Consider the following 13,665-nt stretch of genomic DNA (forward strand, 5'->3'; position numbering starts at 1 on the left):
GATGATCCTGACGAGGATTCCGGGAAACTCACCGATTAACTCGCTCAGTTGTAGCTCAATTGATTCTCTTTTGTCTCCTTGGATCGCATATAAAGCTGGTTCTAGTTGCAAGCCGATCGCAAGTTCGTTGCGACAGCCAATCTGAAGCGTTGATTTCAAAATGCAAGCTTGAGATTGGCTGTCGCAACGAACTTGTGATCGGCTTGCAACTAATTTAAAACCGACTTAACGTGTCATAGACCGGAATCAGACTATGCGTTGAAGATTGAGATTGAAAATTGAAATTTGACCAATGAGGATAAAGAAATTTGAACTCTTATTTTGATTAGCCAAAATTCAATCTCAATCTTCAATGCGTAGTCTGATTCCGGCCATAGCTACGTTCATGAAAGATGCAATCAGAGAGTAATTAGTTATGATGTGTTTAATGAACTCGAATTATATAAATAATTACCACACGGATGACGAACGGTATCAACGAGTCAGTATATTTAGCACGAGTATAAAATCTTGACTTTCGCGCGTTACTTTTCACGCGTGTCAACCGCAAGTGACGAGAGCCGGCGAACAAGTGTATCGCTCTCGTCTCTCATCTCGCGATCGTACCTGTTTGACCTGACCCTCGGAAAGAAACTGTTTATGTATTTCCGATCGTTGTGAAAGCTTCGATTTAAAGATTTCAAATGTACACGCTCTATACCGTATCTATATGTCTCGTACTTGTCTCCGTGTTGTCCTTTTTTCCTACAGTTTTTCAAACAGCCGAACAGGTCTTTATTCGCGTATGTTTTCAAGCGACTTCTCGAAACACGAATATTATTGTCTGAAAGTTTTCGCGATCAAAACAATGGCGATATAATCTCTACGATAGTAACATTTATATTTAACAACATGAAAATATTCAAGGACTCTTAATATAACAATAATTAATACAAATCGAAAGGGCGATGTAAGAGGCAAAAGTAAAGTTACATTTAAAATTAATATTAATATTACAATAACATTTATATTAACAAATAATCGAATCTTAATTTTATATTTATACGACCATACAATTGTTAAACAATTAACAAGAAAGAAGGAAGCACAAAGCTAAGCCTATCTCGGTCAAAGCTAGATCTCGATGCTTATTATCATTATGTGTGAATTTTATATACCGCGTATGTAGTTCCTCTAATCGCGTGCCGAAAATTTTTTCAGACTTTACAACGCAACTCTAAATAACTACCGCGGTAATATCACTTTAATTGACAATCAATCTAACAAATTTCGATGCTTATAGCATCTTATTAGATCTTAATAATATGTTGAAAGACATATATTAAAATTTAATATTAAAGTAATGATAATTTAAAATCTGTGAAAAATTAAGATTGCGAAGAATATCACAAATTGGCGTTTCGTCCCGGCTTCCACTACTGGACTCATTAGTAAGGTAATGTAGTGGGAGCCTACCTTAGAAGCCGGTGTAATTTTTCACAGATTTTAAATTATCATTACTTTAATATTAAATTTTAATATATGTCTTTCAACATATTATTAAGATCTAATAAGATGCTATAAGCATCGAAATTTGTTAGATTGATTGTCAATTAAAGTGATATTACCGCGGTAGTTATTTAGAGTTGCGTTGTAAAGTCTGAAAAAATTTTCGGCACGCGATTAGAGGAACTACATACGCGGTATATAAAATTCACACATAATGATAATAAGCATCGAAATCTAGCTTTGACCGAGATAGGCTTAGCTTTGTGCTTCCTTCTTTCTTGTTAACATTTATATTATTATGGCTCCTGCCTATAGAGAAAAAAAAAGGAGGGAGAGGCAAAATACAATCAGAATACGTAAATAGACTGGAATAATGATTATATTCGTTTTAGGAGAAAGACATTACACAGATGAGAGTTTTCGGAAGAGAAATATATCTTATCTGTATATTTCCTTTTTCCTTAATTGGCAAAATTTTGTGACGTTTCACATCCAAACCATACTTTTCCTTCGTTCGTATTCTACTTAAGGACCCTTCGCTCGGTCCGAAGCACAGTCCGAAGTTCTTGGTATCCGTTTCTTGCTTCTTCCTTCCTGCCCTGTTCTCCTGCACGTCTTTTTTCCCACGCTTAATATTCCGCGTTCGCCATGCCCTCCACTCGTTTTCCACTTTCAGATCTCTTCGTTCTCGTCCGTGTGCATACTTGCTTCGTTGGACGCACGATATTCGATCGTCTAACCGTAATATATAATAATTAAATCGCGAAAAAGATGTTAAATCGAACGAAGATAATAGGGTTAATAATGTTGATTTATAGTTAAACTATCGAAATTATGTCCTAGTGTTGCTAGCAACTAGCATTTTATCGAAACTACGCATGGTTCATGAATAACACTAATTGTTCCGCCATCATTAAAGTTATCTGCATCAACAAGCAAAACTGAATCATTAGTAAATCAAATCTTTTTAAGGACGAAGTCAAATGTAATTTCCTTACGAACTCTCGATATTTAAAAACCAAGGAATATGTATCTCAGGATCAGGCGATAGAGTCAGACGTGGTTCTTTGTACGTAATTAATAATTTATTCTTTAAAAATATTGAAATATTTTTCAATCAACATTTTTCAATATTTTTAAAGAATAAATTATTACTCTCTATCGCCTGATCCTGAGATACATATTTCTTGGCTTTTTAAGGACTCAATAAATATAAAACAATTAAGAAATAAAAGGGCAAAGAGCCGATGATAATATAACAGACATAATAAACATTTGATTTAGAGATAATGTAGCTACATTATCTCTAATGCTCAATTTTTTCATCTCTAGATAATCTTTATCCAGAAGATATCTGCCAGAATACAATGGAGATATCTCCTCGATAAAGTTATCTGTTATTTATCTGGAAGTGAAGAAATTGAGCATAAATTAAATGTTTATTTATGTCTGTTATATTATCGGCTCTTTGCCTTTTTACTTCTTAATTGTTTTTAAGGACTCTTTGTTTACATTTATATCAGAAATCGATATGTGCTTAAATAATATCGAATCGAATTCAGTCTCTGAAAAATAATATTTTGTTTCCAAGATTATTATCGTACTCTTTTTTCGTTTCGATATCTAAAAAATTTAAGTAAAGGAGCACAGATCTTTTTCTCTGTATCAAATCGAGATGTATTTTTCTCATTAAAGTTTATTTCTCTTTCTCGAGTAAGTATCCAGCAAAACTCGGTGCTTGTGAAATTATAGGAAACGTAAATAATCAAAAGCGGATTTGTTAGTACACATGTAAAATTTAATAAGACATTTCTATGTGATATATCGGATAGATGTCTCAGTTTGCCGCATATTTTACAAGTTTCAGAATTATGAAATTATTTTATTAAGAAAAAACTGAAAAATAAAGTAAGTGTCATTGCTGTATATTTTTATTAACTTTTTGATTAACGTTTAAACAAAAATGTTACAAAAGTATATTTTTAGACTGTTTTTATTTTAACACTTATTTTAGACTAATTTTTAAAATACAAAAAAATAACGAATAATTACTTACCAAGTAACGGTGTGACTGTAACAAAAATTACATTTAAAAATCAGAAACAAATATACTGTAACTTTTGTTGCTTTCAAAAGGTAACTTTTCATTTCCTGAAACTGTAATAGGCCTTCTACAACAAGCCATTACCTATAAGTTATAAGTATTAAGTCATAAGAAATTGACCTGCACTCGCAATCGATTATTCTTCTCACATTCGATTATGATTGGTAAATTTCTTATGACGTAAAACTTAAGTAATGACTTATTGTAGAAGGCCCATAAGTCATAGTCCAATAAATAAAGTTAAAGAATCCTTATGAAAAATCAACGATATAACAAAAGTGATAATATAATCGATAAACTTAAAATTTTAAGTAATATTATATATTTCGGACGTCACATGATTGTGCGCCATTTTCATATATTTGAATATTCGCAGTAACATATTAAACGTCTAATAATTTTCATATTGACGCAAAGAGTACAAAAAAGACTTAAGTCATCTAGTCTAATCGCACCGATAATGCGCGCAAGGCAATGGTAATCACTAATCGGTGACAATGCCGCGTGCGAGTGATAAGGATGTCAAGCGGAAAGGAAAGGCTGACATAAATTCTAAACTTAACGCGACACCCTATGTAATAATTACCGCGCGAGCCGGGAGCGCAGCTGAATTCGATTTCGTGGATCAGGTGTAGCGTGGCGCCACGCGATTCAACGACGCCCTCGGTCTCGATCGGTTGCCGTCCGGTGCCGCTCGGTCGCGCTCGCGCGACCACGTGACCGCGTAGCGAAACATGGCGCGCGGACTCGCCACGAAGATGGCTGCCGCGCGTTACGAAAGACCGGACGGTGTATCGCGGGGAAGTCGTTTCCCGATCGTCGAGACAATCGCCGCGCCGCCGTCCGCTCTTGTTAGTCGTCGGGCACGGTGGTGGCTGTCGGCGCGATGTTATACGACATTAAGTGGATCATACCGAAATTACGGAACCCGTCCCGACTGTGGAACATCGCGAGCAGCATAACCTTCGCGGCGGTGGGCATTTTTTCGAAAATCATCATAGGTAAGAGAGCACGTTGTCGCGCGTGCCGGCCCACGCGTGCAATTTCTCAGCGCGATCGCCCTAAAAATGGATCGCTCGAACGATACGGTACGCTGAGCGATTCCGCATCGATTCCGTCCAACGTTTTAGGTTCATTGATGGGCGATAGGGTGCTGGCGCGTTTCCTTGTGCGTTTCGCATACGAGAGCCATTGCTCGATCACGGCGATGTGCACGAAGGTTGAATAAAAAGCATATAGCACCCAATACGGCATCTTGTCGTGATTGACATTGACGATGATCGTCGTCGTCGCGCGGAGACATCGGAGCATGGTCGTTTACCATCACGACACGTATACCGCATCGTGGATAATAAAGGCTGTGCTGAAAACGTCGACATTGTTATGAGAAAAGAAATAAATTGTCAATACGTCCGAGGAGTGTACGATCGCGCTTGTGATATAATTACGTGGATTACGATATGTGAGATGATCGAAATAAACCTTATCTACCAATATCATTTTACTGGAAGGAGAAGAAGAGAGAGAGAGAGAGAGAGATCAGTCTCATTGTATTACCAATCATAATGGTTAATTATAATAGCTATAGAATAGACAGTCTCGTACAATATGACACATACTGTGTGTAATGTTGTAAACAAGTAAAGTTCTGAAAACAAAGCAGTCTTGATGCTTTTTGAATTATCTTGGATTGAGCATAACAATCCATCGTATTCATTGATTTCCATAAATTTTAGGAAACAACATTTACATGAAAATATTTTAATTTCCATTAAAATGTTTAAATGTAAACAGTTGGAAAATTTATATTAAATTTAACATATTTTACGTGTCCCTGACGGTTTATTTTTGTGTTAATTTAATACAAGATTATATAAGTCTATTCTTTTTACTTGATTTTTTATGTCTATTAAAATATACATTTAATTATAATAAGTTGCCATGACTGTGTGACAAGAAGTCATTGCTAGTTAGAAAATGTATGAATAACCTTTAGATGATCTTACAATGTAAGTATATAAATTGAAACATTATATGCAAATGCATAAATTTACTATAGTATTTGAATTATTGTATTTGTAGAAGTAGTGCGAGGAAAACTATGAAACTTATGCATAAAAAGTATAATTTTTCGAATAAATTAATAACACACTTTTGTAAATAGATTTATTTATTTGCAATAACAGTTGATCTTTCCTCTCTTTCTTTTTAGTGTTAAAAAGATAGATAGAAGACAGATGAACCATGTAAAAAGTTGAACTAAAAAGAAGACCATATACGATTTATTACATATTACAATAGAATATAACATTATGTAAAAATTAACACAAAAATATGACACTTTGATATGATTTGGAAATAAATTGTGGACATACGTTGTCAGTAAAATTAACATTTATAATATGTTAAACTATGTTGAGATATTAATATGTTAAACATGTACATCCATCTTTTATTCATTCATTTCAGAATTAGCATTGTAAAACTGTATTACGTTTATATTGTTTGTTCACTTAATTTTAATGTATGATTTTAATATATTAAAAGATATAAAATATCAATTTAACACAAATTTCATGTAATTAATTTTATTAAACTAACATTCTAGATATGTTAAAAGTTCAACGACAAAATATTAACAAAAACTGACTTTAACACAAATGTAGAATACTATATATAAGTTTTAAAATCAAAACGTTTGCATTTGGAAATATCAAATTATTGAGTAGAAAAATTGCAATTTAACATAATTGTCAAAGTTGCAGAAATACATTTGGCTGTATTTTTCTTTTATTAAAATAAGATATAAAGAAAAAAATTTTTTAATTATATATATACATATATATAGTACATTAAATTATATATTAAGTTACATATTTTTAATCAAGTTGCATATAATAATATATGTATAATAAATTAATTATTAATAATTCTTTATAAAAATTACAAACAGTGAAAATGAATATTACAAAAAATTATTTATATATAAATTTTTAGTCTTATTAAGCTATATATATAATCCTGAGCTTATTTCTGATTTTTTTCTTTATTGATGTCAATGCAAATAAATAAATCTATTTACAAAAGCGTAATATTTATAAAAGTATAAGTTTTAAGGACTCTTATTAATAAATAAATTAAAAAATGCATATAAATGGCATAAGAGTCAAGAAATTAAATTATAAAATGTCAAATTTAAAAAAAAAAAAATATATATAATAATATTTATAAATTTTACCAATTTATTCGAAAAATTATACTTTTTGTGCGTAAGTTTCATAATTTTTCTCGCACTATACTACTTCTAGAAACACAATAATTCGAATACTACGGTAATTTATGCATTTGCGTATCAACGTTTCAATTTATATACTTGTAGATTACTCATATATTTTCTAACTAGCAACAACAACTTTTTGTCACGCAGTCACAGCAATTTATTATTTAATTACGTAATATATTATATTGGTGTACAACTTTGTTCCCGCCGTTTTTACAGGTATAAATTTATACATGTAAAAACGGCGGGAGCAAAGTTGTACACCCAATAATAACAGAATCATCTATTATTTTATTGTGCATTTTTCTTAGACTAAAGGTTATGCCACATAAAAAAACAGTAAGATGTAAGCAGTAAACAAATAAACATTTTATATTTACTACTGTTTATGTTATTGTCTTAAGGGTACCTTCGGGGCTATTTTTTTCGAAAAATTCGAATTTTCAAATATACCAAAAACGAGTTTCAAAACGAGTTCTACGAAGAAACCGAAGGCATTATGTATGGAGCTGGCATCGCTGATTGACTTTTTTTCATGATTATACTAACGATTATGCGAACAAAAACTTTAAACGCGTTTTCCTCAAAACAAGGTTTTTCGAGCTGGTGGACACGATTTTGTAAAAACTATTTAACCGATCGGGCTGAAATTTTCAGGGATTGTTCAGAACATGTGTAGTTTTAGCCCGTAGTAAAATCATTATTTTTCGTTGATTTTTAACCCCTATTTTTTATCATTTTACGGGTGAAAAAGGGGTAAATAAATTCAAAACGTCGCCATTTTGTTTTTTTACGTTTAAAACGTTTAATTTTACTACCGGCTATAGTCACGAACATGTATTTTAAGAATCTGTTTGGATTTTTTATTTCAAGCGTTTCGAACTGGAGATATCACGTCCACCAGATTTTTACGACCAACCACTGAAGCCACCATTTTGACGCCGCACGTGCGCGAAAAATTAAAAAAGAATTTTTTTACATGCTCATTTGTAACATTAATAATGTGTAAAAAGTTCGAAGAATTTAAATACATTTTACTATGAAAAAAAAATTCTTGAAAAAACGTTAAAAAGACCCGAAGGGTACCCTTAAGTCTCTACTGTGATTGACTGATTCGATTAAGGAAGACCGGTACTTGTTAGTACAGTTTTCAATTTTGACCTAAGATTTTTTTAAACAATTAGACACAAATGCCAACTTGCTTTGTAGATATTTATACCTCACGTTTGTCAATATATTCGTTCATCTATTTCTGAGATTTTGTAGTATATGCGTAACGTAAACTGTAATGTGCATTAGAGATACATTTGTCGATAAAAGTGAAGTATGGATACCTAAAATCTCATACCTTATTTTATGGTATAGCATAGTTTTACGTATGGTATAGCATAAATTTTACTGTAGCATTAATTTTAACCGTAGCATTAACTTTAACCGTAGCATTCGTCATTAATTCTCTCTATTTTTCTCTTCTCTCTCTTCCACCCTCTTTCTCAATGTGTTTATGTAACTTGAAGTATCATAAACGGAAACGGATAATTACGGACAATTGCAGATAGCGCCGAAACAATTTGTAACACAAGACAATAGAAACTGGAGCATTTTTGAGAATGAATCGTGTAAAGTAACTATTTCGATAATGTATCCGGCGAAATATTCAAGGATCAAAGCTATACTTATCGCGGGATCTCGGATTGCTACCGCGTCATCGAATACCGCTCTCTTATGACATAATCTAATAAAAAAAAAACCTCTCTTTTGCATTTAAGAATGGCTGAACAAAACGACAGTGTACAACAAGCACATTATTGTGCGCGCCTTAGACCTCCGGCCGAAAAATGTTCCGCTCATTACCGTGTCGAATCATCACAGTTGCTTCGACGATCCGGGTATATGGGGTAAGAAACTTTTTTTTCCCCTTTACGTCGTTTGTTAAATGCCTCTCGGCATTGCGTATAATAACGTATCATCAGTTCCTCCCTCCCCCGCGTTCAGCCTCACGCGGGACTAAGACTTTGCGTTGTGCGCCGCGGCTGATTTATCGTCTCGAGAAATTGAGAAAAATAAAATGCCGCGTATGCGGAACATACGAATCATCCGGGGTGTATAATGCCGGCGGTCCGTTCATTCTTTCATTTAATAAAACTGCATGCTTCGAGGCACTCTTTACAATCCCGGGCCGCGCAGTTATAAAGTCACGGACGCAATGAAACATAAGGACAAAGTACATTGTCATATTATGGCGATGTGGGACCGACCGGTTATTGAGAGATTGAACAAAAATTCATTTCGATCGAAAAAAAACCTTATTTTTTTAAATAAAATTACTGATAGCGTGTGCAAAAGAGCGCGATTGATTCGATTCGTTTCTTCGAAATTACATTATTGAAAAAAAAAAACGATGTTTCAATATTATTTTAATTGAAAATAATTTTATTGATTTAACAATAATATTAACAAAACAAATAAAATTTTATTTTGCAAGAGTGTGTAACGTATTTGTTTTATTAAATGATGTCATTGAATTAACAAAATTATTTTCAATAAGCTGTTAATACATTATCTTTTTTATTGTTGAATCGTGGTAATTTAAACTTTATGCACAATAAAAAGCACAAGAATAGAGAACAAAACCTAGATCCTAATCTACAATGTGCTTTTTGCTTCTTATTTCTTGCTTTTTATCACTTTTTATTTCGTGCTTCTTTGTCTCGTATCCAATTTTTGTTCTGTTGCCTAAAATAAAGGTTGATGAATTTCGAAAAAGATAAGAAACATGTTAAAGGAAACGCGATTGTCGATAAAACGGTCGCAAAAATGAAAAAAGCATGAGATATAAAGCAAGAAACAGGAAGAGCATGTTGACTCGTAGATTAGGCTTTAGACTGCATAATTGAAAAGCAGGCAATAGGAACAGAGAATAACAGATTTCAATCTATCAAAACTATGTATTCTAGTATAGACGATTTCTGATAGATCGAAATCTGTTATTCCCTGTTTTCTTATTGTCTGTGCATTTAACACAGGCAAAATTTCAATCCATGAGAAACCGTATATATCAATTGATGATACAATATGTATTAATTGATACATATTGTCCGTGTTACTCTCTACACTCTAAAAAATATACATACGAACTTAATACCATGTTGATGTTAGATCGTTTAAATCGTAATCTGGAGACACGGTAGTGTCTTGGCGCTAATGTTAATCTACATGGATATTAAATGCATATTTACATTTTTTAAACATTAGAGTGTTAGAATAAGATCACTAGGTATATGAGTAAATCAACTCAGAAACATCAACTATAGATAGTATAATAATACGAAGTTAGACATTGGAATATTTCTATATATGTATTCTATTAAATACATTTATCTCACAATCAGATGTATAACTGTGCGCCAGTTACTTTCGGACTTGTAACATACTCAACCTAAAATGATAGTATCTTAAACTTTTACAGAGATATTAGTAACTAGCAACAAATTGGCGATTAAATTTTATTTGAAATTATTATTATTTCAATTTAATTGTGTTGTAAGTCTGAAATCTGAAAGTAATTGACGCGCAGTTATATGTGCGTCTGAGATAAATGTATTTAAAATATATATAAGAATAATATTTCAACATCTAATTTCGACAGTAATTAGCGCTTTTCTTACTTGATTTATATTTTGAGAATGTGTTCTTATTGTCTGTGTTTCTCATTGTGCATAAGGTTTTAATCTTGCTGATACACGAGACATGCATCATTAACTGACGGTAAATAATGACGATAAGATGATTAGCTATGAGAATTGATCCAACGTGAATGAAGAACAATGACGATAAGCATCCATTAGTTGACAATGAGATACAGTAAGCATATCTACGTTATTCGTTTATCGATGCTTCGTTTATCATATATGTTCTTCGTTTTCTCTTCCTTATATTTTTTGTTCTTCATTTCATTGTGTCTCTAATGTTTGATTGTGTGCCGATAATAATTGAAAGCAATATTTTCTATTTATTTATTTTTTTTTTTAAAGACAAATATTAGTTTTTTGTAATCTCGACATTCTCTATGTACGTTTTGTCCCTCTTTTGAGACGTGTTTTTCTTTCTCAGAACGACGCCGATATGCGATCGCGAATGAAAGAATTTAAGACAGAAAAATCTCTGAACTCATTTAGCGACCCTGGACTCCAGGCACGCGTTTAGCAGACGTAAGGTACGATGGTCGCTCGCCGCGCATGACATTTGTTTCACGAATGTCTGGCATTCCTACTTTTTCATGCTCGGCAAGTGCATACCCATCGTACGAGGCGACGGCGTGTATCAGGAAGCCATGGACTTCTGCATCGAAAGGTTGGCCCTTGGCGAGTGGGTGCATGTCTTCCCCGAGGGAAAAGTCAATATGCTTAAGGAAGAGATGAGGTTTGTACTCGAGTTACTTCTGCAATCTTTCGTTCTGAGACCTGATAACATAATCCGTGAATATTGTCTATAAAGTTTACTCGTCGTCGTGTATATTTTAATGCAATTAAAAAAAGAAAAAACGTTTATAATTTGTAATTTACATTTTTATAACTTCAAATTAACTAAAAATTGTAAAAATTTTTAATAACAGTAACTTATTAAATTAAATGTTATCTTTTTAAAGCTCCATACATGTATGAAAAATGAGGTGGTGCATAGATGAGCGTTTTGTAGAAGTTAATCCAGAAGTAGTCGTCTGATTTTGGTTTACTTGTTCCATGTTTATTTTGTATTTGTCTCAATGTTATCTGTTTTTCTACTCCGAACAGTTGAACAAGTCTCCGATATTAATGTATGTTCTCGCAATTTCTCGGTACGCGAATATTCTCATGTCTTTAAATCTTAGAAAGTTTTTGCAGCCAAAATAATGGTAATATAATTGCCACAACATAAATGATTGCCTGGAGTAGTTTTATATTCCAATTATCACTATTATTAACAAAATATTCTATATTAATAATTGTTGTCCGATTTATTAATATTTGAGAATATGAATATGGATTCAATTAGAATTTTGTTAAAAATGTAAATAGAAACCAAGCAAATATTGAACAGAACAAGTATGTTAGTAAGTAGCTTATTATAACAGTATTTAACAAAACAAGGTTTAAATTAATATAACGTTTTTTTATTGCACATTTAAAAATTTATAAAGAGTAATTATTAAAAAGAGAAATATGTTAAATAATATTTTACAACAATTTACATTTTCTTGTCGCTATAAAAACACCTCAGGTTCTTATTTTCGTGTTAATAATACTATAGTCACACTCAGCGAGGATATACAATCGATGATACTGTTTAGGTTAAAATGGGGCGTGGGTAGGTTGATATTAGAGTCACCCATCACACCTATCGTAATTCCTATCTGTCATCTCGGTATGGATGAAGTACTCCCCAACGAACCGCCGTATATGCTTAAAGTGGGAAAAAGAGTTACCATGAATTACGGTGAGCCCATAGACCTTAGCGGATTGCTGACCGAATTGCGGGAATCAAAAGCAAGTGAGGTGGATGCGCGAAAAGCGATAACTGATCGCATACAGCAAGAGCTTTCCAGGTAGTTATAATTATATTAATCTAATATTTCGAACTATATTGAATAATGCTTGATGGAACAAAGAAAGTGAAAAAATATTTAAACATTTTCAGATTGAAAGCAGCGACGGAAAAACTTCATGCTAAGTTATGACGAAAATTATCCTTTTTTCGTCGTTCCTCCATCTAGCCTTAATTTGCCAAAAATATAAAGAGAAATTCATGTCAACAAAAGTGAGATTTGTATGTAAACATAAATCCGTACGAAATTAGTTTTCTTTTTAATGCGTACTTTTGTATTGTAATATGTAGTATTTTTGACAATACTGAGTAATGTAAGTATCAAAGTCATTCTGCGAACTACGATGTTTCCATCGTCTTTTAAATTATTCCTTATAATTCTTCGAGAGATCACTTGATACGCCTACAGAATACATCTATAAAGTTACGCACTTGCTTCCGCAATGTTACATATTTTTCTATTAATATGAAATTGAGATCCGTTTAAGCGATTTATTGAGATCTTCACGAGATTTAGTTTTTGTTTAATTACCATTTTATATATATAAAATATTAATAATAAATTTTATTTGATTTTTATTGGTTTCATTACAGATATTTAATTTCTATATTACAAATAGTGACGCGAACAAATTTTTTAATGAAGAAAAAGTTGATTGCAATTTTATTAGAAATTTCTAGCGGAGAAGTGCAAGAACTTTTGATACATTTTGCTAATATATTCCTAATATATTCTCGGAGAGTTATATATTTTATGAGTAACGTCTTGTATAATAATCTATATCCAGGATTTATAAATATCTATATATACAGATTTATAAATATCTATATATAAGATGTCCTACTTCTCGCGTGCAAAAGTAGGATTTCTTATTTATTACATATGTACATAGTACGAATAAGAATAATTGTACCATTATTATGATTTTAAAATGATTGTCAATAAAAGTTTTGATAGTACAAGCGGGGACTACGTAATGAAACTAAAGTCTAATAACGTAACTGTAAAAATCATGCCAGTACCTCATCCATTATTTTATTTTCTAAAATCCAAGGTGTCATAATTAGCGCGAATAAAGCGAACACTTAACTATTATTAATAATTTCGTTACAAGTTCTCGTTACAAGCATCGTGCCAATTAATTTATACTAATTTTATTAGGAAATTCATAATTCATATTTGTAGTTAAAACAAAAACAAGCGTTATAA

General features: G+C 32.2%; 1 protein-coding gene across 1 annotated transcript; it reads left to right on the forward strand.

The window, feature by feature from the left end:
- Positions 1–4,365: 4,365 nt before the first annotated feature.
- Taz (tafazzin, phospholipid-lysophospholipid transacylase) lies at positions 4,366–12,658 on the forward strand. The gene is made up of 5 exons (XM_018545314.1): positions 4,366–4,593; positions 8,642–8,770; positions 11,051–11,294; positions 12,202–12,456; positions 12,549–12,658. The coding sequence occupies exons 1-5, from the start codon at positions 4,479–4,481 to the stop codon at positions 12,586–12,588; spliced, it is 783 nt and encodes a 260-aa protein (XP_018400816.1). The 5' UTR covers positions 4,366–4,478; the 3' UTR covers positions 12,589–12,658.
- The last annotated feature ends 1,007 nt before the right edge of the window (positions 12,659–13,665 follow it).

The sequence above is a fragment of the Cyphomyrmex costatus genome, unplaced genomic scaffold (assembly GCF_001594065.2).
Source record: "Cyphomyrmex costatus isolate MS0001 unplaced genomic scaffold, Ccosl1.0 scaffold496, whole genome shotgun sequence".
NCBI lineage: Eukaryota > Metazoa > Arthropoda > Insecta > Hymenoptera > Formicidae > Cyphomyrmex > Cyphomyrmex costatus.

Excerpts from the sequence above, each read along its gene's own strand:
- Taz (XM_018545314.1), top strand. The coding sequence starts at position 4,479 with ATGTTATACGACATTAAGTGGATCATACCGAAATTACGGAACCCGTCC. Across the intron at positions 4,594-8,641 it reads TTTTTCGAAAATCATCATAG|AATGGCTGAACAAAACGACA; the intron begins GTAAGAGAGCAC and ends TTTGCATTTAAG. Across the intron at positions 11,295-12,201 it reads ATGCTTAAGGAAGAGATGAG|GTTAAAATGGGGCGTGGGTA; the intron begins GTTTGTACTCGA and ends GATACTGTTTAG.